Below are 25,108 nucleotides of genomic sequence, written 5' to 3'. Positions count from 1 at the left end.
TACTGTCATGGTCCTGAGCCTGCCGGCTCAGTGTTTTGTGTTTTCTTATGCTTTTGTTCATTCCGAGTATGTATTCTGTTGTGATTTGCCATGTGTTAGGTTTCTGTTCTTTGCCTGCCTGCTCCCACTTCTGTGTTCCCTCTGTTTGTCCATGGTGTCACACTGTCTGTTTGTGAATCAGTCTGCTTAGTTCAGTGTCTTGTCCAGTTCTGTGTCTGTGAGTTTCCTGTTTTATTCTGAAGGTCTCTGTCTCATGTGAGTGTGTTCAGTTTACGTTTCCCCTGTCCCGTCAGCCTTGATTTCTCCCAGGTGTGTTGCCCTCCTGTCTCTCATCCCCTGATTACTGGTGTGTGTATTTAAGCCCTGTGTGTTCTCCTGCCTGTTGCCGGTTCGTCTGTGTTTCCGTGGTGTCCTGTTCCTCGTCTGCGTCTCTCTGCCTCTCACCCCGTTCATATGATCTCTGGTTTGTTATTTAGCTTTCCCAGTTTAGGTTTGTTCTGTAAATTCTCTTCTGCCTCTCTCTCCGTTTCGTATGTTCTCCGGTTGTCATTTAGTTTTCCCAGTTTAGGTTTGTTCTGTAAATTCTCTTCCCTTACTGCCTGTTTTTGCCACCCCACCACTTATAAATAAACGTCACTCGAATCATCAGCCACTGCCTGCATTTTGGGTCCTCCTTTTCCTCCAACACCACACGGCTCGCCTTGGCAGCCATGACACAAATCGTGTGCAATTTAAGGAATCAAGTACATTCAAGAAATCTTTGACCAGGGGTTTATCCTCACAACATAGATAAATATTAAAGTCCCCCACTATAAGAATCCTTTCATAGTGAGCAATAAAACATGTCGAGAAGCCTGAGAATTCCGAAATAAACAAGTCATTATGTTTAGGTGGACGATAGATTACAATAATTAGAACCGCGGCACAGCTTAAAGTCAGGAGCTGGGACTCAAATGCAGTAAAAACACCAGGACTTTGTATCTGTTTGTATTTAAAACAGTCTTTGGTGATAGAGGCTACCCCACCTCCCCTCCCAGACAACCCGGGGGAGCTAAAGAAACTGACATCTGGGAGGTAAAGTTCCAGCAAGGGTGCCACTTCACCAGTGCGCAGCCATGTCTCAGTTAGGAACATGACATCCAGCTTATGAGTACCGGAAAAGTCCCGAAGCACATGTTTTATTTGAGACATATCTCGCATTTAAGAGAGCTAATTTAACTCTTTGTCCATCCGTGGTAGCAGACAGTAATTGCAAGTTGTTTGATTTTCGCTCCACCTCCCCTCGTATCCCGTTGGATTAGCGACCAATAAAACTGCGCCAGGACCCACCGCATGCAAGTTCTGACCCGCACACGCTTCCCAGAGTGCGTGCCGTGCATACATGCACCTCTCCAGCGCCTCTGCCTCGAAGGATTTCAGGGTGGATCACAGCGATGCAGCTCCTCCGGCACCAACGCCAGAGGCGGCGGGATTCCCCCAGATCGCTTGCTAACGCTGGGGAACATCAGCAGTGAATCATGGATGGTAAGAAGCGTCTTGCACTTGTACACCAACAGGGAGTGGGTTTTTAAAGCTAGCAGGGACACCACTAAGAACACAATATATAAACATTGTAGAACCGAGAGACGGCGTGCCATAACACCCGGCGCCATCTTAGTTCAGCAGAGCTCAGTGGTCTCTGAACCTCTCACTGATGGGATGCCATAACTACCATGCCATACCATGCTATAACTAACTGCTATAATAGCACTGCTGTATTGCATCACACTCAGTGCAGCTCAATAACCTCGGCAACCTCCAGGCATGATAGTGCACTCATTCCCAACTGTCCAGGAGAGGGGCGGTGAAACATTGAAACAGACTGATATGCAGAGATCTGACAAAAAACGTTTCAGTCAGATAGTTATTGTGGTGAATGATATACAGTTTCACCCACACATGGGCCAGCAGGCATACTGGTGTTCCTATGCTGGCCCATGTGTGGATCACCTCTGGCAAACCTGATCAGGGCCACCAAAGGGCCGTCATTCTTTGCAGCATGTGGGCCATATGTAAGTTGTGTGAAGCCACTGGCCAGTTGCAGACAGACTGCTGGGCCTGTGCTGGCCCAGAACAGTTTCAGCTCTGGCCCCAGATGTCAGCCTAATGTCTACCTTAATCAAGCCATGTAATAACAACATGTGCCGGAACATAATAGTGCAAAAGTAACATGACGAATCTCTGTTCAAACAGTGAATGGACTGATTTCTTATACAGTGCTTTTCTACTCTCCCAGGTTACTTAAAGTGCTCTATACAACATGCCACATTCACACACTTTCTCTAAACTAAGTGCTTCCTAACTACATTCATACACATTCACACTCTTGACATGCAGACTGGAGGAACCAGGGATCGAACCACTAATCTTGCGATCAGTAGGTGACCTGCTCTACCTCCTGAGCTACAGCCACCCAGTGATAAACATGAGTAAACCATTACTAGGTTTTGGATAAAGTGTACACTCACAAACCTGTAAAACCTGCATTTGAAACACTGGCTACCATAGCAGTATAGTATTGCAACATGGCATTTGGGTCTTCAAACTAAAACAGGAAAATTGGAACATAAACAGTGCCATCATTGCCAGACCTGGCCCACATCTGGTTGACATACACCCTGCCATGACACCAGTCAGTCACAAGTGCCAGCTTAATACCATAATCGGGCCAGATATGGCATACCATCGCATAGACCAGACCTTCCCAAAGTGTGGGGCGCAGAGCCATTGCAGGGGGGGGGACAACACGCTTGGACACTGCTAGCACGGGGCTCCCACACAAACGCAAAGCAGGAGATGAAGCATCGCTGAATATGTTTCCAAACCAACTTCATTCTAAGCCAAAGACTAGAAAATATGGTGAAGCATATCTTCCCTTTGGTTTCACCTGCACAAGTGCTGAGGTAGGTCTCCCCTGCAGAATAAGTTTTCCCTGCGTCGGGAGCAGCGCTGGGCTCTCCAAATCCTGACAAACAGTATCCCACATTCTTGATTTTTAGTTCACAAACACTTGTTGTAATGACTAACTACTCCTGACATGTTGGAGATGTTAGCTCTTTATACAGTAAAGTTACAGTGGGATACAAATAACATCAGGCTGATCCTGCCACGATTTGTTCTCCCTGTCTAAATCACGGACTAACAGTATCCCACAGCTGTTTATGTTTTTGAACCCATTTTGCACAGAGAGGCATTTTTGAGAAATGTATTGATAGCAATGTTGAATATTATTACACAGGAAAAAATACAACTACATGTAAAATAATCACACCGTGACGCCTCTGCCTTTCTAAATGGAGGGACAGTAACTGCGTGTGTGTATGTAAGCGTGTAAAACCTGAAAATAGAGACAAAATACTGTTAATCTGACTATCTGCCATTCTGCAATTCATCTCGTGTAAACAATAACGTGGCGCACAGCGTGACGTGAAAAAAGGCACATACCTTTGACGTTGCGCGATGAACTCTGTATTCCTCGTCCACACGTAAACACAAAAGAGGTGTTATGGTCTCCGTGCCTGCCTGGCCGGCCCCACAAGGCTACATGTCTTGTTTGGTTTTCTCTCTCTCTCCCTCTCTGCCTGGCGGGCTCCCGCCCTTGGCCCACACACCTGACAACAATCAGCTGTCATCACCTGGAGCACTATTTGAGGCTGGAACACAGATCCTCTCGTCGCTGGATGATTGTACTACAGACGTTAGTGATTCTCCCAGCTCCTGTGAACCTGTGCTTTAGTATTCTTGTGATTCGTAATTTGTGAGTGACTTCCCTTTCCTCTGCTACAGACTTTCCTCCCCGGACCTATGACCTCCCTGCCGTGTGAGCGTGTGTGAGTTTGGGCAAGAAGACGTGAGCGAGTATGACAGAGCTTCCCCGTGATTCCCTGGAGTTTGGATTTTCCCTTCACTGTATATATCGTGCACTGGTGCTGTAAATAAACTGTTTTTGGAGACGTCAAACTGCTCTGCTCTTGAGTTCCTACTACCAGTTTGTGACAAAAGGAGTTCTAAAAAATCTCAGTTTTCGGTGATTCGAAACGCCGTTTACGTGTGGACGAAAGACCCAAACGCATAGAAACAGCTGCGTTTTCAAAAATACCCGTGTAGGTGTGGACGTAGCGTAAAAGAGTTAGTAGTTTATTTCCTTACTACCTGTAATTTATTGCAGATTACTTGTATTTGCTTAATTGTTTACTAAATGTTTGAGGTGTGAAATAAACCGCAATGGAGCATTGCGGCGAACATTTTTCTTGTAAAACAAAGGCGGGCCCAGCAAAAAAGGTTTGGGAACCACTGGCATAGACAGTGCCATCTATGCCAAGCCTGGCCCATATCTGGATGACATACCACTTACCATGCCAGAAGTCAACCAGCAGTGCCGGCTTCACACCAGATCTAGCGACAGACCTGCTTGCTATGTGGGTCAGTGATTAGACCTAGAACTGGATCCACCTGAAGGTACAAAAGGCTTGGCACACCGCGCCCAGGTCAGAGTACACTTGCAAGTCAGGATGGATATGAAATTTAAAAGGCTCATAAACTGGATCAGACCCGGTTCAAGTTCAACTCCAGCTCATTTCTCGCCGTATACTAACTGGATATGTTTTCCATTCACGGTGGCTTATTTTATCGCGACACGATCTGTAATCATTACTGATGACAAGTCATCATCCCAAAGCTACACTGAAATATTTCAAATCCAGCTTATCCATTTTACAATATGTTTGCTTTTACATTCAATACAGACTTAAAATATGTCAGTAACAGTAACTGTTCAGTAACATTTACTGACACTGAATTCTGACTCTAGGTCAGGTTAACATCTCTGCCACAGCTGTAACAGAGCCAGCATCTATCAGTGAAGGCTGATGTTAGTTCAAAATAAAATATTAAGGAACAGTTTTTCATGTAAATCACATTCATCATTTTCTATCCAGTAATGGCAGAAATAGTGAATTTCTCTATAAAGGAGTGGAGCTGTTAAAGTCCATTGGTACATTAAATGTTGAGGGCAGATCTGCCTGGTGTCTGTTGATGCCTGGTTAACTAGAATAACAGGTCTGTCAGTAGTTAGCTCAGTTTCACTTTTGATGGCATAAACTTCAGGACATGAGCACACAAGTATAAGGAATATGTAGCAGGAACTCTAAAGCCAGGGCTATAAATCAAGCTTCACAAGACGGCTGTGGAAAGGAAGAACTGGCAAACACAAGAGGACCTGACTGCCACTGCTCACCCACCAGGTGCTGTGCATGTCACAACTATCACAACCATGGGTCATTTAAATAATTACCTTTTATACTAGAAGTGGCACTGAAGTGGGATAGTATGTGCCACCATCACCTAATTGTTGAAGAAAATGCAAGACTTCCACATCCTGCCTCCACTTACAAAAACCAAGGTGTTCTCCTTCCATCCTGTGAAGGGTTCTCTTTTACTAGAAAGCACTGTGTCCTTTCAAACAGCAGAGGTAAACCAGGAACCACTTGAGGTGATCAGGCTTCTGACTACACTCTTCATGTGATTTACATGCAAAGATGGCAAAGTAATGAAGAAAGAATAGTAATGAATGAAGTAATGTAGTAATAGTAATGAAGAACTTGCAGCCTCAGATAGGTTAGAACGTTGCATGCAGACTAAGAAAAATTTAGAACAAGCTGTGCCTGTTTTCTGCAAGTTACAACTGGGACTCTGCCTACATACGTGTAAGCAGTTTGGAATGACATGTGATTAATATCAGAATGAGTGGGAGCTGGAATTCTTCTTAAGTGTGACACAGACATAGTTCGTCTCCATGGCGTCACATGATCTTTTTGGACTTTCATTTTATTGCATTTCATTTTACAGCCACTGAAAACCAAATCAGTTAATGACTAAAATGAACGAGGAAAGCGCTGCTATTCTCTGTCAGATTCATGTCTAACTATGGGCAAAGCATGTTGAGATGTTGAATAGTTAATTGCGTATTAAAATTGACATTTTTTAACTGATTTACAAATTAAATTTGTCATTTCTTAAAATATAAAAGGGATTTACAAAAAACAAAACAAAACTGAATTAAAAACATATTTTAGAATTCTGCATTAAAAACTGATTTTTAAAAATACAATTTAAAAAGTCAAATAAATAAATGGTTTCAAAAATCAAATTAGGAATACCTTCTTTTTTTTCTTTTCCACCAATCCTTTTCAATTCCATTTTGATGTTTTTTGCCATATTTTATTTCACAGCTCATTATTAAATTACGAAATGCTTTATTTCGATGTGCGTGACTTTCCTGGTCCTCCATATATAACCACCAAAATCATTGGGAGTCTTCTGTGTTCTGAATATCACCTGTGTGCTGCCCAGCGTATAGGAAGCCTCATGCTGGTCTCTCTGTTCTCCGACGTCTTCTGGTCTCTGCTGTAGACTGAAGCCCTCTGACTGTCAGGAGTCCTGACCTGCACACACAGGCATGGCCATTATCAAACATTGAAAACAGTGGACGTTCTATGCATGACTCGAGTTTTTGGTCACTGAAAAACACTCAGGTTTCCTGCACACAGACTTTACTGAGCATCTTCCTCAGCTCATTCCAGTATGAAGGTCACCATATGAGATGAATTAATTAGTGGACAAACACAGCTCTTATTTTGAAAGTTTAGTCACTAGAGCCCAATATTGCTATTTGCCAGTATTGGCTATTTGCAGATATTTTGGTGTCTGCATTTATTGGGGGACATATAATTAAAATTTAAGAAAGGAAAGAGGAGAAACACCCTTCAACTATGAGTGCTAATGTTGCTGAATGCTCTCTGACAGTCACACTCTATGTCAGCAGCACGTATTTGGACCAAAAAATAAATCTTAAAGAACACACGCACACACACTCAACCATCAAATCTTACCGTAACATCTTATCAGCAAAGACTCATAAAGAATGACATTATTTTTATGGAGACTAGCAGACAGTGTAATTACTGGAAGATAATTTGTTCCTTAAAAGCAAGCAAAACAGAAGCAGCTAAAAACACTATATTAGTGTAACCTGTCACATTATCTAAGTGCTCTAACTCTTTAGTGCACTGTGCTCCACAGAACGCAGGCTTACCACACAGTTGTAATGTATTAACAGTTATTAACTTAAACTGTCACTTAAATAATACTACAAAAATATCACCTAAACTTAAAAAAAAATCCCAAACAATAAATATATCCACACAATTGCAAATGCCCATGTGTGTTTGTTACCAATAAACAGAAGTGTAGCTAAATCCTGCCAGCTGAGGAGGATTTTATAAAATTGCAAACATTTCTGAACTTTTCTCAAATATTTACTTTTTTTCTCCACTCCACTGTCCACTGTCTTGTATTTGGCTAAATTCTTATCAAATCAAAGTAAGTAGTAAAAAGATATTCTGTTTTTATTAGATGTGAAAAGAAAAGGTAAATGGACTGGTTCTTATGCAGCGCTTTTCTACTCTGAGCGCTCAAAGCACTTTAAGCAATTTGCCTCATTCACCCACTCATAAAGGCACTTTTTCTATGAGAGTGCTTTCTATCTAACATTCACACATGGATGCATGCATCGGAGAGCAACTTGGGGTTAGGATCTTGCCCAAGAATATTTTGCATGCAGACTGGAGCAGGTGGGGATCGACGGGGGAACCACCACCCTTCTGATATTACATATCGGTATCGGTCCGATACTGACCTAAATTACTGGATTGGATATCGGAGAGAAATAAAAAATGTAATCCGATCCATTAAATATCACAAAAGCACCTCACAAAACTTGCGACATAGTGTAACCCAGCTCATAACCTCAGCACATCGGAGAAGCATGCGTCACATGATAGAGCGGCTGTGGCTGTGGTTGAGCATTTGGAGCCTCGCTACGTGTTTGCCAGGGGGGCAGGTAGGACATTAACAGGGAAAAGGGGGCACAAAGACATACTTTTCTTTCTAATTGTCATATCTAGCTTTTAATACATAATTATCTGAATCTTACAACCAAAGTTTTCATCTGATGTAAAATGTATAGAAATCTATTATTGTATATAGGAACTATTAAGTCAAATTTATAACTTAGTAAGCTATAGTACTTTTTTTTCCTCGGGGAAGGTACCATCTGTGCAGTCTGCAGTTCTGTTGAAGAAAGATGTTGAATCTATTGAATTACTGTAGAAAAATTATTGATTTCTGTGCATTTGTTTTTTTTTTTTTTTTTACACGTGCATTAAATTAAAGTCGATTACATCAATTAAGCATTATAAGGCGGAAGGTGGGGGGTGCTTCCCCTTTTTTTTGCTGGGAGTTGCCAACCCTATTAGTTAGGTTGATTAATATTTCTGCTGTTCTCTTTAACATACCAGAACAGGGAGGATGGTGCAGGTTTAAGTTTATTAGATTGATCAGTTTTGCTGAACTATGAAATATTTCGGGTGCAGTGTATTTTTTGCATAGAGGTATAACAGAATAGCTTTAGTTTAGTTTAGTTTTTTTAAACTTGAGTATGAACTTATACAAAATGCAGCAAGATATTAAAACCCCCCCAAAACGTTTTATTGATTATAAAATATGCTATATTGGATTTATATCAGTATCAGCAGATATCAAAATTTATGATATCGGTATCGGACATAAAAAAGTGGTATCGTGCCATCTCTGCCATAGAGTGGAGCTTATTTCTAAGTGAAAGGATAAGACAGATCCATTTCACTACAGCTGCACTCAAAAATAAGATCAACCAGACTGCATTAACTCAAAACACTCCTACCCTCGCCTATTTAAGAAGACGTTTCTAACACATTAAATGAAAAGAAAGGCAACTTTGGAGATTCCATACATTGCAAAACAAAACCTTATAATTCTGAGTCAATGCCGAGACCATACACATAAGAACAAGAAGACACCACAACCGAAGACTGCCGGGAAAAGTGGGTGAAGAACTTATTAAACAGGAACCTCCCTGAACCTGAAAAGAAGAAGCTAACCAAAGGACTCAATTTTGCCATTTCTCCACCACAGCTGCCCATAGTGCACCTCATCACAGGCACAGAAACAGCGATACGGATTAATAAATGAATACTTCCTCCATCTAAGGCTGTCATTTCCCTGTGCAAAGACCAAAACATCACCACATTACCAAATGACAAGGGGAAGGTGCACCATTGTTCTAAACTCAACTGATTATCACACCAAAATGACTACACTCGTCCTCAGTGACAACAACACCTATGAGCCCTTAAGACAAGACCCCAGAAGCAAATATAAAAATAAAGTCATCAGCTTGAGCTGTTTCACTGCATCCTCGGTATCTACAAGTAGGCATCACGAGGCTGTGTGGATTCAATAATGTAGCCTAATACAACACATCACACAGACCCATCGCTGTCCCTGAATTATTATTCAACAACTTCCTGAATGAAAATTTATTCCACCCAAACCTCAGCCTACTTTTTTTCTTTTGGTGCATCCATCTCGGACGAAATGTCCAGATAAGTGGACATCAAACTCGGAATACTATGCTGAGAAACAAAAGTACAAATGTGCAGATTACAGTTGTCTTTTCCTGCCACACATCTACAAAATGCCTTGTGTGACTGAGTGACACAACATGATCAACTCTCTTAACAAGTCTTGTGATACAAGATACATCCTCTTCATTTACACAAGGGTGTAACCTGCGGTTTTCTTCTGATAGGCGCAGCTTTCTTATACTTATCACTTCGTGCTTATGTGCTAGAAGCTAACTTTTTTTCCTCAAAATACTATTTAGACTCTAACATCGAAATTTCGACTTTATTCTCAAAATTATTCATAATATATTTTTTTCTTAATGTGGTCCCATTGCTCCCTCGTATTAAATCAGTATGAGTGTCTACTGCATTACTGCATCCCTGCTGCCGTTAAGTGGTAAGAACTCCAGGGACAGATTAATAAGGCTTTTATAGATGCTCGGAGAAAAGGCCGGGGCGGCGGGTGTCTGACCAGTAAATGTGGCCTGTGAAGGAAAATGATTTTATCGCTCCGAGTCTCTTAACAACCGGCCTACCAGCCCTTCAGAAAAATAAAAAATAAAACGAAGCTAAACATTTTTGCTTTTCGTAGCTTCGGCTTTCTCCTTCTTTGCTAACGTCTCCCGCACGTAGGTCCGCCGGGTCGGTCCTGCGCAGTGCCGAGGATTGTGGATAAATGCGCCATAACGTTTTTACAAACGCTGTTTAATTAAATTCCGCTAAACTGCGTGAAAATGTCACATGGGTAATCAACTGTTTATTTACAAGTAACGCAAATATATCTTTTTTTAATAGAGCGAAGCTTTTGTAATAACACACACAAAAAAAGATACAGCATCAGCGGTCGACTGTTAATATCGGCAGCTTGAAAATGTAGCAAAACACTGACCAGCAACGAAGGATCCAGTCAGCTTACAGGCTGACCATTGTGACCATATCGAACCAACCTGTATTTTACCCCCAACTGCTGACGCCTTTCAAACTCATTTCGTTATGTACTCACCCTTCCATAGATAGCCACGAGCGGTCACGGCGCATCCTTCGCACGAGGGTACATTATCACATCTTGAAATTCTGCAGCTTTATCACCACCTTCACTGGTGTGTCCTATCGCAGGAGACCAACCAGCCAATCAAATTGCGTAAAAGTTCCCATCATTTCCGTTCTTTCGTAATAAAAGCCTCCCAACGTTTCAGTGTCCCGTTAGCGCTGCAGCGCTACGAGCAACGGTAGCTGTTTGCAAAATTTGTCCACAAAACATGTTGTAAACTGAAATGCACAGTAAAACCCGTTAGATTTACTGAACAGTAGTAATGCAGATTTATAAATCGAGGTAAATACACAGAACCAACTTTACAGGTTACACAACAAGGTTAAGGATAAATAAGCCACAGATGTAAAAGTGTAAATAAATCAGGAGAGAAACAGTAGATACATTTTGTCTGGGTGCAGGACTGGATCAATGAACTCACCACACGCTGGACTGGTGGACTGTGACCACGGAATAATTTCAACACACTAACTGTAGTTTTTCTGAGTGAGCTTATGCTTTAAAAGTACACACTAATTACTCAGCCACCTACACATTACACTTGCTTACTCATGGACAGCCATATCATGACGCTCCGGGAAGTTTGGAGTCAGCAGTGGCGGCGGTTTTTGCAGACTGTGTGCCTCAGCACTTGGTGATTATGCTAACTTTAATCATCTTGGATGACCTGTTGCACTTCTTAATCATTGTCTCTGCAGTAACAGACATTTTACAGACTGACAGTAGCATCCTGATAGAGTACGGCACTGGAACACAGTGAGAGCTTTAGAATGACCCATGCACATATGTTTGTAAATCTAGACCTCATGACCTCAACTGACTGAAAAGACTGACCTCTGTTCAGTGCCAGAGTCTTGAGCTTGAGCTAGAGTAAGTAATCAGATTCATCTTTTTTTCCTTTACCAAACGAACTTAATAAAGACACACTGGACCTGCTCAAGGCCTGTCCATAATGCTGAATGACTATTGTTGTGTTCCCACAAACATAAATTGATGTTGTTTACAATTCAAACAGTCCCAATACTGTCAAAAAATAAATACATAACAAAAATACAAAATTCAATATTTCCTTTTATTATGAAATGAAAACAAAAAGTGACTTTTTCCATCAGTTTTTATGTTCTTTTAATGAAACGTTGCAGCCTGGAAGGCTTTGCTAAAAGGAAATAAACATATTTACTGATGCATTCTGTAGAGGATGTAAGGAGCCTGCAGACCGGATCAGCTGTGATCTTATCACATCATATCTAACCACTGTCAGCATCTCTGTCCCTACTGCAGAGGCTGCTTCAGTTCAAAGAGTCCTGTTCCACCTCTGACTACTTTCCCCACCACCAGGCAGGCTGAGGGTGACACCAGCTGATCATGTGATCCTGGGGGGGGGGGGAAGAAGAATACTTTACTTGACAACAATGCTGAAAATGTCTTTCTACACATTTACTTCTGACTAATGATCAAACCCGATTTAGTACATAGAAAAAACAAAGAGTCTGACTGGTAGCGACCCTCGTAAACTGGGATTTCTCTTCAGCTTTCTATGCATTATCAATGTTGTCATCCTTACCTAGCATGGTAGCCTGCTTGAGGAATTTATAGCTGGTCTCGAAGGTCATCTGCTGCAGAGGAGAGGAGTTGGACCGGATTGCGTGTCGGTTCAGTGGCTTATATACACCTTCATAGCACATGTAGTCTGCTACCAGTGATAGATGTCTGGGGTCAACTTCAATACCTGGAGAGAGACGGAGGAAATCTGAGTGATTCTGAGAGCATTGTTGGTGTGGGGGGTTTTGAGTGTGAGTCTAAATAAGAGCATCTTTACCATAGACAGCAAAGACATTTTTGATCTCTTTCTCTATGACCTTCAGAGCCACCTCAATTCCATATGTCTTCGCCATGGCGTGCACCTCATTGGAGTACAGTCTGTTGATGTCCAAGATCTGGAGGAAAATAGATAGAGCTGCAGTGTTGGGACAACTGAAAACATGCAGTCTGGTAAGACAGAGCAACACAAATACAATAAGAAACTGCAGAAGCCTTTCCAAACTACAGAGGCGATATCGTCACAGTTACTCTCTGTTTTTCTGATCGGACCAATCAAAATGTAGCTGGAGGAATCTTATCTGTAAACCAGCAACTTGTAACTCTGACCAGCTGTTAACCTCCACTTAATTTAGAAAGGCTTGCAGATGTGCAAAAAAACAAAAAGCCACCCTTAAAAGCACAGCATGGTTTCAATTTCACCACCTACATCACTGTACTTGAAGATTTCATGCATGTTGATTCCCTCAGTGTTCAGAACGGTTTCCTTTTCTCCGGTCTTTGTTGTCGTTTCGCTGAGCAGGCAGCGCGTCAGGCCCTTGGTCTCCATGATGACGGCGTTCTGGGCCAGCGATGTCAGCACCGAGGTCAGATCAAAGTGCACCTTGCTCACAGGTAATGCCAGGTCAACCTATTAAGGGGACAGATGAGAGTTAATCTACTTCCTGTAGCTGCATACCTTAGCGTCATGCGTGTCAGTGCAATCGCACTACGTCATAATTTCCAAAAGTCCTCAGTTATACAAAATCACAGGCTAAAAACTCTCGCAAGGATTGATGCACAGGTCGTCTTCTGGAGGCAGATCGTCTTTCACACCAATGTTCCCTCTAAACTGCGCGCGTGCACGGCTGGCAGCCTTACCCCAATTTCCCTCGGGATGAATAAAGTATAATCAATCAATCAATCAATCAATCAATCAATCGCGCACTGCTGGCACGGTCTCTGCGCACAGAAAATCTGCGTTGCGCACAAAAATGTTTTTTAACCTAAGTTTAAATTAAAATTAAAACTTTAACAATTCTGTTTTGCAGTGTTAGTCAGTAAGTGACCGGCTGCTCCCGTATGGGATTAGAACGATGCCACCTTATCCCATAGTCCAGCCAATGATGCGATTCACATTCGTATATACGCAGCTAATCAACGTGGTTGACAGGCTATGACAGCGTCCTTATGTGCCGACACCGGTGTTTTAGCTAGCAAAGCTGCGTGGCTGATGTGGAGTGAAGCCACGTTAATGACAACGTGTACAACCATTGGAGATGTGAGCAGGACAGATGGAAACTGATGGAAAAAGTGTGGACTTTATACCAGTTTTTAAATTGTGTTGATAGGCCACGTAAAACCAGAGTTATGATAAAAATATCTGCAATGTTTGGTTTTCTTCCTGAATACTATCGTTGTTTATATTTACTGCGGGAAGAAACGGTAAAAACGGCGTTTTATAAGGAAAACGCTCGAAAGCACTCTCCACCTGTGAGCAAAAACAAAACCAAACCCCACAGCCTTTCCTATTGGTGGAAAAATGTACCATGTGGACCAATCAAAAAATGATATGGCAACATGGCATTTAGTTGTTTAGGAAGGGGGAAGTTTTAGGAGTGACGGCGGTGATTTGAGATGCGATAGATTTGCGACGTTTAGCGCAAATCTTGTGTAGTTAGTGTGTAGTTAGTGTGTAGTGTAGTCAATAGTTTTGTTGTGTGTGTCAGAACAATGAGGCGACTGCTGAATGTTACAGGTGTTACAGGAGTGATACATCTCCTGTTGTCAGGCCTGCAGGTATCAGGCTGTTGTTCTCCTTTATCTCATAGTGGACAGAAATTATTTTTTGGAGTGGCACAAATAATTTGTGTGGCATCAAATTTGATGCAGAACAGCTGATTGTTCTGTAAATAGTTTGAAATGTTTATTTAAAAAAACGCCTTGGCTGCATTTTTAGGTAAACAGCTGCAAAAAACTTTGTTTGCAAAACTCAGTTACTTTTTTGAAGAAGTAACTATATAATTAATTGCCCAACATTGGTCTTTATATACTGTATTTTGCAGACAGAGAGTTACAGGACTCTCTCCCAGACCACAGACTCATAATACAAGTCAGAGCGTTATAAAAAAAAAAAAAAAACAAGAAAGTTGTGTTTTCAAAATTGGAGTTCAAGTTATTTTTACTTCCAATAGTGTTAACATACTACACAGGTCATGAACAAGATTTCTTTTCATTTTCATTGTAAGTGGGCTAAAGCAGTTAATTAAAAGTAGTCTAACATAAATGTAAATGCTGTAATTTGATTATTTTAATAAACCATGTAACTTGGATGGATTGGATGCTGGCGTGACCACAGTGCACACGTCTGCTGTTGCTCACAGTGGTCCAAGGGACCGCTCAGGGAGTTTGTGTGTTCGCTCAGACACATGAAACATTCACACCAACCCTCTGGACTACCATCCACCACTCTTCACTGTGGTCTTCAACGTCCTTTATCCAGTGCATTCACTGTCCTCCTCTGCACATGTCCAAACCATCACATCCTCACCAAACACTTCAACCTAAGCTGGGTCCTCTCACGCACAGATTTCTAATCCAGTCACCTCCAGCAACACTCCTGAGTATCCTTGAGTAGATGGACATGTGCAAACTCTATTTATTGTTTATTTATTTATTTTTTTTTTAGTTTTTATTGTGGCAAACCTCATCAGTTACTCCTGCAGTTTAGACATGAACGCTGCAACCCACAAATCTACCAGTTCACACATTCACAGCAGCCACAGTAAGAGCCTTTGTAGTCTTCCTCTTTTCAAAGATGCTAATGATGTGTTATCTTACAGTAATTACACTTAGGAAGGAAACTTGGTGAGAAATGTGCTTAAATGTTCAATTTGTGATTTCCTTCCTGCTCTTCTACGCAAACTGAGTGAAACTAGCATGACCAAAAGTAGAGGAAACAGTTGCTTTTCAATACATTAATGTCAATAGATATCTGCACAAAGAGGGCCAAACATCTTTGCCTGTGTGTGTGTGTGTGTCCTCTACCCCAACACAGACACTAGAGGAAACACTAGTTACTTTGAACTTTCAGCTGCAACGAAGCAACAAAGTGAGAGCCATCTCTAAGAGAAAGTCAGTGTTCATTTTTCAGAATCCACTACTCTGACATGCACACACTCACCTCACACCAGAGTTCATGCTTGTGGTCATAGCTGTATCTCTCTATGGCTGGGTTTGACTCCAGCACAGAGTTCACTCTCATCTCACTCTGCGACTCTGCTCCTTCCGCTCGTTTTTCTCCCTTCTTCCGCTTCTTGGTTCTCCTCCCGTTAGCCTGAGGCTCCTCCACAGCGTTTGTCTCGGCAGTCTCCTCCGCCTCTTCCACGCCCTGGTCCTCTTTATCCTCGGGGTCATCGCCATTGTCTTCCTCCTCGCTTTCATAGTCCACCTGCAAAAAAACGAGCCTGCTAATCTTTCTGGCCTTTTGGTAGCATACTAAACAGGAAGCACGTTTCTTTGTGAAATAAACTGATATCAAACATCAAACAAAGGAACGCCCATTTTAATTTTTAAAAGAGGCAAACCTTAAATCAAACTGAACATATCTGAGACTGAAAGTTAATCACGGACCACAGAAACCTCGAGGTGCACGCCCTCGCAGACCGAAACTTTCCACTGTACTTCACTGTCTGCACCGCTTTGTCTTTGCATATTATGTTGATCATCTGACAAACCAGAGGAACCTGACACTGAGGGTTCGTTGTGTTAAAGCAGATATGTTAAAAATGTGTTAGCGCTTAACACATGTGCTGCATTGGCTCAGATACAACACATTTTGTGTGAATTTTGACACGTTGTTTTAAAAAAAACCCACATTGTGTCCAAATTCACGTTCAATGTGTCCAACACATTTTTTGTGTCATTCTTTAAACACATCCTTTGTAAGAGTGTATGAGTCTTACAAGTGTGGCGCATATTATAAACATATAAAAAGTACTGAATGAAGATTAAAAATGTCATGTGACATTTCACCTCTGACCCTACCTTCAAAGTCAACAGACTGATCTGAAGGCTAGAGTGCCAATAATGTTATACAGCCTTAAAACTATATTTCTTGTTGCTATTGTTTGTACTGACAACATACTGACACACCTGTACTATTGGCCTAGGTATGACAGTGCAATTATCTTTCTTTCTTCCAAGCTGACCCCAAAATGTGTTGTGTCTTTAAAGCAGTATTTCCCAACCACTGTGCCGTGACACGTAGGTGTGCCGTGGAAGATTATCTAGTTCCGCCTGATTAGTACTCTGAGCCAGAGGTTCCCAAAGTGTGGGGCGCGGAGCCATTGCAGGGGAGGCCCTGTATGAATTAAAAAACAAACAAGAAAAACGCTTGGACACTGCTAGCATAATGGACAGGTTTTTGACGGGGCTCCCACAAAAACTCAAAGCAGAAGATAAAGCATCGTCAAAAATGTTTCCAAACCAACTTCCTTCCAAGCCAAATACTAGAAAATATAATGAAGCATATCTTCCCTTTGGCTTCACCTGCACAAAGTAGGTCTCATCTGCAGAATTAGTTTCCCCTGCGTCGGGAGCACGCGCTGGGCTCTCCAAATCCTGACAAACAGTATCCCACATTCTGGATTTTTAGTTCACAAACACTTGTTGTAATGACTAACTACTCCTGACATTTTGGAGATGTTAGCTCTTTATACAGTAAAGTTACAGCAGGATCCAAATAACATCAGGCTGATCCTGCCACGATTTATTCCCCCAGTCCAAATCACGGACAAACAGTATCCCACAGCTGTTTATGTTTTTGAACCCATTTTGCACAGAGGCATTTTTTGAAAAATGTATTGATGGCAATGTTGAATATTATTACACAGGAAAAAAACAACTACACGTAAAATAATCACACCGTGAGGCCTCTGCCTTTCTAAATAGAGTGAATTGCGTGACGAACTCCGTATTCATTGTCCACATGTAAACGCAAAAACTGAGTTCTGGAAGAATCCTGGAGAAAATGCAGACCGAGGTGAAGGCCCTAGCATGAGTCGTGGTGTACTGGAGACAAACCGAGCCAATTCCACCATACCTGGTGCGCAGGGAAAAATGATCAATAAGCTTTTTATGACATTTTTGTTTGGCGGTGTGATTTTTCTAATGTGAAACGTGCCGCGGCTCCAAAAGGCTGGGAAACACTGCTTTAAAGTAGTGTGAAGACAAAGAGAATGAGCTGCCTACTCAGTTAGAAATATACTATAGCATCATTTTATATAATAAACTCAAGTTATTCATTCTATTTTCAAATCAATATCTGTTATCCAAAAGCCACTACTACATATTTTCATATACAACACAATGGTGTTCCCTTCAGAGTGAACACTGCACAGCGTGAGCAGCCTTGGTGGAGGTTTGTGCCCTCTGAGTGATTCTTGTTCTACACACTTTAAGCTTTATCCATCTCACATTAATGTCTTGCGTAGAATCATTGAACGGCCCAACATGTCTTTGAACTGTGGGAGGAAGGTGGACAACAAGCTAAGCTAAGAAAGCAAACATCATACTGGCTAAACAGAAGCACTTGGAAAGGCTTAGGCTTCTACTGTTAAAGTAACGAGTACGTGGAGTGGATCAATACCAAGCTGTTCAAAAACGACTCCAACTTCATTCCAGCGGAGGACTCCCACACCTCATATTTAAACATCTCACGCACTGTGACTGGTTTCCTGTTTTGTATCTGTCAGCCTCCCCACGATCGCCCACTGGCAGTTGCGACAGGCAGGAAAGTGAGCGGGCTTCAAGAACACACACCACATTTCTTATCTTCATACCTCCTCTTCCTGTTTGCCTTTCCTCTTCGCATCCGAAGCGTCAGTATCTCCTTCATTCTCCTGGTCGTCAACGATCTCTCGCTCCTGCTCTTCCTCTCCATCATCTAACTGCTGAATGACGACGTGACAAAGGTTTGTTTTTGCAGAGGGAAAGAAAATGTTTGAACACCACATGTGCTGTAAATCCTTCAAAAGAACACTGAATTAAAAAACAGACCCCTCCTGAGGCAGCTGCTCCATCGCCGTCATCATCCCGGTCTCTGGCGGTGGCCCTCCTGGTCTCCACAGCGATGGAGGCCAGCTTGGCAGAGCGCTTCTTTATGGCTTCGAGGAGGAGACGGAAGAACCTGGAAGGACGAAACAAAGCGTGAGGAAGGTGAGGAACAATGACAGTGCTTCCTTTATGGCACAGTGGAACAGACACACACCTGGTTTCCATGTAGTGGAGGATCTGCTGGGGTGACAACAGCCTATCATCAGAGTAGCGCTCTGGAGGCAGGAAATGGAAGGTGATTTTGAACACCCGCAGCTTGTGGTGATTTTCAATTCGCAGCGTCTCAATCACATCCACCTTCTGCAGCACCTGCTCACACACACACACCACAGTTAATGACAGGCAGGATCAGGGAACATGTGCCAGGCAATAAAGATTAGAGGAAGTGAAAATTGGGAAGGTGAATAAATAAACAAATAAAACGTGCAACAGAAGTGATTCCTACCTCAGCTAGGCACACCCGGGCCAATTTCTTACGAAGCACTTTCACCCTCTTCAAAGCTCTCTTGTTGTTGAGCACTGGAACGCTCATCATGGGCGTTTTAATGTTGGCGCTGGCCACCATCAGGATCTCTCTCAGACTTTGAGGAGGACACACACAAAATGAGAAACTGAGGGAAGGTATAGTGGAAGGCTTTGACACACAAAACAAAAGCCTCTGACACAGGGATGCTGCCAGCAACCCGCTGCACACGTAGTGTCACCCAACCTTAATGTGAGGATAAACTAAAAATACAGTTTGCCTTTAAAATCATTTTAAGGGTCTGATTGAGAGCCAGACCCTTTACAGCCTTTCCATTTGTACTTAAGGCACAGCTAACTGGAAACAACTGTAACGTGTTGGCCCACTTCTCAATTTCATTAAGGAGTGTGCAATTTTGTCCGTAATTCTATTTTTTCAAGTCGCCGTATTGTTGTTTGACTGGTTCAACCAGCAGCTCGTGCTTCCTTCGGCCCACACTTCTTTTGAATCAACCAAGTGCAAAAGCTTATTAAAGTCTGCAAAGACTGTTTTGACGGCACTATGACACTGTTGTGCCCCCACATTTGCGATGAGGACGAGTCATTACCGAGGTATTCCCAAAGTGACGTTCATCTCTCCTCTGCCAGCAAAGTGGAAGGTGTTGAGAGTCATCTGGGTGGAGGGCTCGCCTATGGACTGAGCTGCCAGCAGACCCACAGCTTCACCTGGGTCACACAGCGAACGCTGCCACTTATAATGCAGCAGCTGGCGAAGGCTGAGGACAAAAACAGAAAGTTATAGCCTGCACAAGTATCATCTGTCCCAGCCGTTTCCAGCTGTTCTAGGTACATGAGCGTAAAAACCCTTGAATTACACAAAGAAAGCTTTCAGTTTTCATTCACACATGCTGTCATTACTTTATTTCGTGGTTCTCGTCTTTCATTTTATTAGAAATGCACTTCTGTGATCTTTCTTTTCGATCAGGTTTTCACAGGACTCCGTGCATCCCCTTTAACAGGAACAGTTTTATCAGGCTTTCACATTACTGTGTAGAAATATTTAGACCACTCCTCTTGGCAACCTTACTTTGCTGGCATTTGTTTACACACAGCTCTCGTAAATTTCAGGCAGACTCACGTGTGGACTTTGAGCGCTTACCAGCACTTTATCTTTTTTCAGCTCCTCTCTTTTAGATTTGCTGCTGTGCTCTGAATGCTGCTCTGTTGCATAACCTTATTTTGGCCAAACTGTCAGTCTAACCCTCTAAGAGCACTTTGTATACACAGTTTGTGGTCAGCTCGATCACTGCATGGTGCCCAGGTCCTGTGGCTGGAACTGGAAATGATCACCGCTCCACCACTTTGTCTGATGCTTGTCCTGATATGCTGTGTGGCATTTGTGCAGATGCAGCTTTGCTAACCAATGCTGTGGTTCTTTTGTAGAGAGAAGAGGGGTTTTCCTGGAAGCCAAACAAGCCTTTTAGTATGTTTCTATCTGAACTCTCGTGAACTTTAACATTTAACATGGTAACTGGAGACTGTAGAGTCTAAGATGTCGCTCTTGGGTTTTTTGCGGTTTCGATGAACATTGCATTCCTTTACTATGATGTCAACTCTCTGCTTTTAGATGTGCTAAAAGTACCTTATGATCATTAAATGAAGTTCTTTTGATCAGCACAGCACAGGCATTCTCTAAAACTGTAATAGGTATTTGTCCCCATTTGAATACTCAGACACTGAATACCTGTGTGAGTCCAGTCTGTCTTGGCTCACAGTGTCTCTGCTCTGCAGGTACTTCTCTGTGATGCCATGAAAGTTTTCAGAGATTGATCCAAAGCAGACATCAGGCCTAAACAGGCCCAGCGACGGCTCCGGGCAGCGGGAGGACTTCCTGCAGTATTTGGATCTGCTAGCTTCATCCAGAGTGTGCCATTGTTGTACAAGCTGTGAAGTGAACAGAATTCAGTACGCTGTTTATTTCGACTACATTGGAGGTCGGGAGTTCACGTTATACAGGGTGGGCCATTTATATGGATACACCGTAATAACATGGGAATGGTTGGTGATATTAAAGTCCTGTTTGTGGCACATTAGTATATGTGAGGGGGCAAACGCCTCAAGATGGGTGGTGACCATGGTGGCCATTTAGAAGTCGGCCATCTTGGATACAACTTTTGTTTTTTCAATAGGAAGAGGGCCATGTGACACATCAAACTTATTGGTAATGTCACAAGAAAAACAATGGTGTGCTTGGTTTCAACGTAACTTTATTCTTTCATGAGTTATTTACAAGTTTCTCTCTGTTCACAGCCATTGACATGTCGAAGAGGTTAACACGTGAGGAGCGGATCGAAATTGTGTTGATATCTGGTGAACGCAGTAACCGGGTCATTGCAGCAGATTTCAATGCAAGACACCCTACGAGACCACCCATCTCCCATGCTACAGTTAGCAAACTGCTTGCTAAGTTTCGTGAAACTGGTTCAGTGTTGGATTTGCCAAAATGTGGACGCAAGAAAACTGTCACTAATGAAGAAACATCAGTGGCTGTCCTAGCTGCATTCAGCAAGAGCCCACAGCGTAGCACTCGCCGCATGTCACTGGAGAGTGGCATTAGTCGAACATCCCTTCGGCGGATATTAGCTACTCACAAATGGCACCCTTACAAACTCCAGCTACTGCAGCATCTCAACGAGGATGACCCAGATCGGCGCACAGAATTTGAGAATGGGCAAAACAAAACTTGGAACAGGACCCTCAGTTCACGCAGAAGATTTTGTTCAGTGATGAGGCAAACTTTTATGTGAATGGTGAAGTTAACAAACAAAACCACCGCTATTGGTCTGACACTAACCCACATTGGATGGATCCCTCCAAGACTGTTGGAACAACAAAAGTGATGGTTTGGTGTGGTATATGGGGTACAACGATAGTGGGTCCATTCTTCATCAATGGAAACCTCAAGGCCACTGGATATTTGAAATTGCTACATGATGATGTGTTTCCCTCTTTATGCACTGAAGCTGGCACGTTCCCTGAGTTTTTCCAGCAAGATGGTGCACCACCACATTATGGGTGCCAGGTCCGAGCATTCCTAGATGAACAGTTTCCTGGAAAGTGGATTGGTCGTCGTGGGCCAGTTGAATGGCCCCCAAGGTCTCCCGATCTGACCCCCTTAGACTTTTATCTTTGGGGTCATCTGAAGGCAATTGTCTATGGTGTGAAGATACGAGATGTGCAGCACCTGAAACTACAGATACTGGATGCCTGTGCTGGCATTTCTCCTGCGGTGTTGCTATCAGTGTGTGAAGAGTGGGAGAAGAGGGTTGCATTGACAATCCAACACAATGGGCAGCACATTGAACACATTTTATAAGTGGTCAGAAACTTGTAAATAACTCATGAAAGAATAAAGTTACGTTGAAACCAAGCACACCATTGTTTGTCTTGTGACATTACCAATAAGTTTGATGTGTCACATGGCCCTCTTCCTATTGAAAAAACAAAAGTTGTATCTAAGATGGCCGACTTCTAAATGGCCACCATGGTCACCACCCATCTTGAGGAGTTTGCCCCCTCACATATACTAATGTGCCACAAACAGGACTTTAATATCACCAACCATTCCCATGTTATTACGGTGTATCCATATAAATGGCCCACCCTGTACAATATGTGCTGAGGAAGAGCAAACGTACCTGCAGCACAGCAGGATTTCTGCCACAGTCGGCCTCTACTTCATCAGTCTGTTTTAATTTTCCCAGCTTCTTCTGGGAAAAAAGCAAAAACGCTCCTGGCAGAGATGAAAACACAAACATTAGTTACAGAGGCAATGCACAAATAAGCATGCAACTATTTACTGGACTCTCCTGATGAAGTTGCTGCTACGACCTACAACAGTTCAAAGTGGTATTTTAGACAATTTTTTTACTTTTTTATACAAAAAGAAAAACAAAATCATGTTTTACAATCAAACTGTGTGATTGGAAAGAGTTGGACAGACATGTCAAACATCAGCACTGGTCCAAGATTTTACACTCAGTGCATCTCGACTGAAAGTATCATTCAAGCTAATGTGTGGGAAATGATTTCCCTGCAAAGACAAACATTTTTACATACCACTCCGTGGACATGCTAACTCTCTCTTTGCTTTCCAGCGCTGGATGGCAGCAAAGTGCTTAGTGGCACTTTGAGGGTCTAAACATGCTAAAACCTCATCCAGGCCCTGCGACCTCCTGATGACCTGGCAGGAAGGGAAACACACGTCTGCTTCATTCAAACTGGCATTGTGCACAGGAAGTCATTCGCTCTTTGCACATCACTGTCACTTATTGTTGCTCGCTGGCAGACATTCACGCACCGGCTGCCTTGGTATATTTGTCACTCTGACAATTTCACTATCCTGTTGTATCTAAATCACCAAACTCCGGCACACGCGTTTGTAGCCGCTTCAATTGATCATCTCGAAAGTGAGGAAAGTGTATCTTGGGACTTGCCGTTTATTGCCTGTTTATTCGTTCGTCATTTCTGGAGGTCACTGACTTTTTGCTGCAAATCACTTCTTATGTGGAGGCACGTAAGAAGCAATTTCAGACAGATGTGGTGACCAGAGACCATTAACATTTACTTCCAATATACATGGTGACAACCAATGTGAGCGCAGGATAATCACACACAGTAGAAGGTTACCTAGGCAACCAGAGTTTGCCAAGCATCAGCTTGAAAGAATGGCGCAATAAACAAATCAGTTCCTGTCTGCTATGGCGTTATTTTTGTGCCTCTATTCTGAACGCATGTAAAAATATTTGCAAGCGCAAATTTTGCATTTTGAGAAGAAAATTATTTTGCGCAAAGAAAAGTTTAATTTGAGCAAACAAAATTAATTTCTGTGTGCAAGAAATGTATTTGACTGCTTGCTATTATCCATATACACACACAATAATCTGTGATTGGTTGGTTTTGTGGCACACTTATAACGGCGTACAGAAAGAGTTGAGCGTGCACGGAGCAGAGATGTTGTGAGCGCGAGCGACACACTGAGAGCAGGTCTGCAGATGTCTGTGAGCAGACAGAGCAGAGATCTGAGTGAGAGGGGCTGTTATTGCATATGTATATGGATATTACCAAACACTAAAATAGACTTCTTGCACACAGGAATGAATTTTGTTTGCTCAAATTAAACTTTTCTTCCCTCAAAATAACTTTCTCCTCAAAATGCAACATTTGCACTTGCAAATATTTTTACGTGCACTCAGAATAGAGGCACTAAAATAACGCCATAGTCTGGGCGCATTCAGATTAATGTGGCTTAGCTTTCTTTTTGTAGCTTCATGCTAAACTAAGCTAACAGTTAACTAGAGCTGGGCGATAGAACGATAACGATATGTATTGCGAAATAACTTTTTCTCGATAGAAAAATTAAACTATTGCGATAGGCCTCATCTCTCTTGTCCTCTTAAAAAAAAAAAGAAGAACAGCCAATCCAAATTAAGTAGCGCAGAGCCGAACCAATCACAGCCACAGCGTCACGTCACGTGACTTGTTACGTACAGCACAAATGCCAAGCCGCACATGTGTATTTGTTTGGGAAGCAGTCAGCCGCCGTGCCGCCCGGGTAATGGAGGAAATGAGTGTGCCGACTAGAGAAAAATCAACCGAGAGCGTGAGCGAAGGTTACCGAAGAGAAAACAGATGATGGTTCCAATGCCGGAGAGATTGTCGAACGGAAGGGCCATAGAAGTTCCGTAGTGTGAAGGTATTTCGGCTATTTCAAGTCTGACAAAAAACAGAGTAGCGCGCACTGTAAATTGTGCCGAAAGCAAGTCTGGAAATACAATAAACCGGTGCATTAGTGCTGGGCGATATGGAAAAAATATTTATCACGATATGAATTATTTTATATCACGATATACGACCTGACCTGTGGTCATCTAGAAAGTACGCAGTCTGTAAACAGCGAGTGCCGAGGGTGCAGTCTTTGTTTTGAGTTACCGTAAAGTATGTCGCAAATCCGGGTGCACGTACAGCAGCAAACCACGAGACGGAGTTTCTTTGCGAAAAATATCTTTTTTTTAATACTTTTCTTGCATAAAGTTAAGAGCATGTATAGTGAGAAGATAACACTAATATATTTGCCACA

The 25,108-nt window shown here is 42.5% G+C and overlaps 2 protein-coding genes across 3 annotated transcripts in view; both read right to left on the bottom strand.

Annotated features, from left to right (window-relative positions):
- Positions 1 to 10,652, bottom strand: part of st3gal5 (ST3 beta-galactoside alpha-2,3-sialyltransferase 5) — a 31,553-nt gene extending 20,901 nt beyond the window's left edge. The window contains exons 1-2 of the mRNA XM_063500107.1: positions 10,546 to 10,652; positions 6,376 to 6,482 (exon numbers count right to left, since the gene is read on the bottom strand). Of these exons, the coding sequence (XP_063356177.1) occupies positions 6,376 to 6,407 (32 nt within the window). The 5' untranslated portion in view covers positions 6,408 to 6,482; positions 10,546 to 10,652. The remainder of the gene's footprint in view (positions 1 to 6,375; positions 6,483 to 10,545) is intronic.
- A 1,042-nt stretch (positions 10,653 to 11,694) lies between these two features.
- The window catches only part of polr1a (RNA polymerase I subunit A), a 33,487-nt gene continuing 20,073 nt past the window's right edge, over positions 11,695 to 25,108 (bottom strand). The window contains exons 25-37 of one of the 2 annotated variants that reach the window (XM_063500085.1): positions 23,089 to 23,212; positions 22,668 to 22,762; positions 20,714 to 20,913; positions 19,578 to 19,745; positions 18,953 to 19,088; positions 18,662 to 18,816; positions 18,451 to 18,580; positions 18,234 to 18,344; positions 15,575 to 15,841; positions 12,842 to 13,042; positions 12,413 to 12,530; positions 12,158 to 12,322; positions 11,695 to 11,966 (exon numbers count right to left, since the gene is read on the bottom strand). In XM_063500085.1, coding sequence (XP_063356155.1) covers positions 11,866 to 11,966; positions 12,158 to 12,322; positions 12,413 to 12,530; positions 12,842 to 13,042; positions 15,575 to 15,841; positions 18,234 to 18,344; positions 18,451 to 18,580; positions 18,662 to 18,816; positions 18,953 to 19,088; positions 19,578 to 19,745; positions 20,714 to 20,913; positions 22,668 to 22,762; positions 23,089 to 23,212 — 1,971 coding nt within the window. In that variant the 3' untranslated portion in view covers positions 11,695 to 11,865. The remainder of the gene's footprint in view (positions 11,967 to 12,157; positions 12,323 to 12,412; positions 12,531 to 12,841; positions 13,043 to 15,574; positions 15,842 to 18,233; positions 18,345 to 18,450; positions 18,581 to 18,661; positions 18,817 to 18,952; positions 19,089 to 19,577; positions 19,746 to 20,713; positions 20,914 to 22,667; positions 22,763 to 23,088; positions 23,213 to 25,108) is intronic. The other variant, XM_063500093.1, reaches the window with a different exon arrangement.

The sequence above is a fragment of the Pelmatolapia mariae genome, linkage group LG2, assembly GCF_036321145.2.
Source record: "Pelmatolapia mariae isolate MD_Pm_ZW linkage group LG2, Pm_UMD_F_2, whole genome shotgun sequence".
Classification (NCBI taxonomy): Eukaryota; Metazoa; Chordata; class Actinopteri; order Cichliformes; family Cichlidae; genus Pelmatolapia; species Pelmatolapia mariae.
The sequence above is the reverse complement of the archived record's forward strand: the minus strand, read 5'-3'. Positions and strand labels throughout refer to the sequence as shown.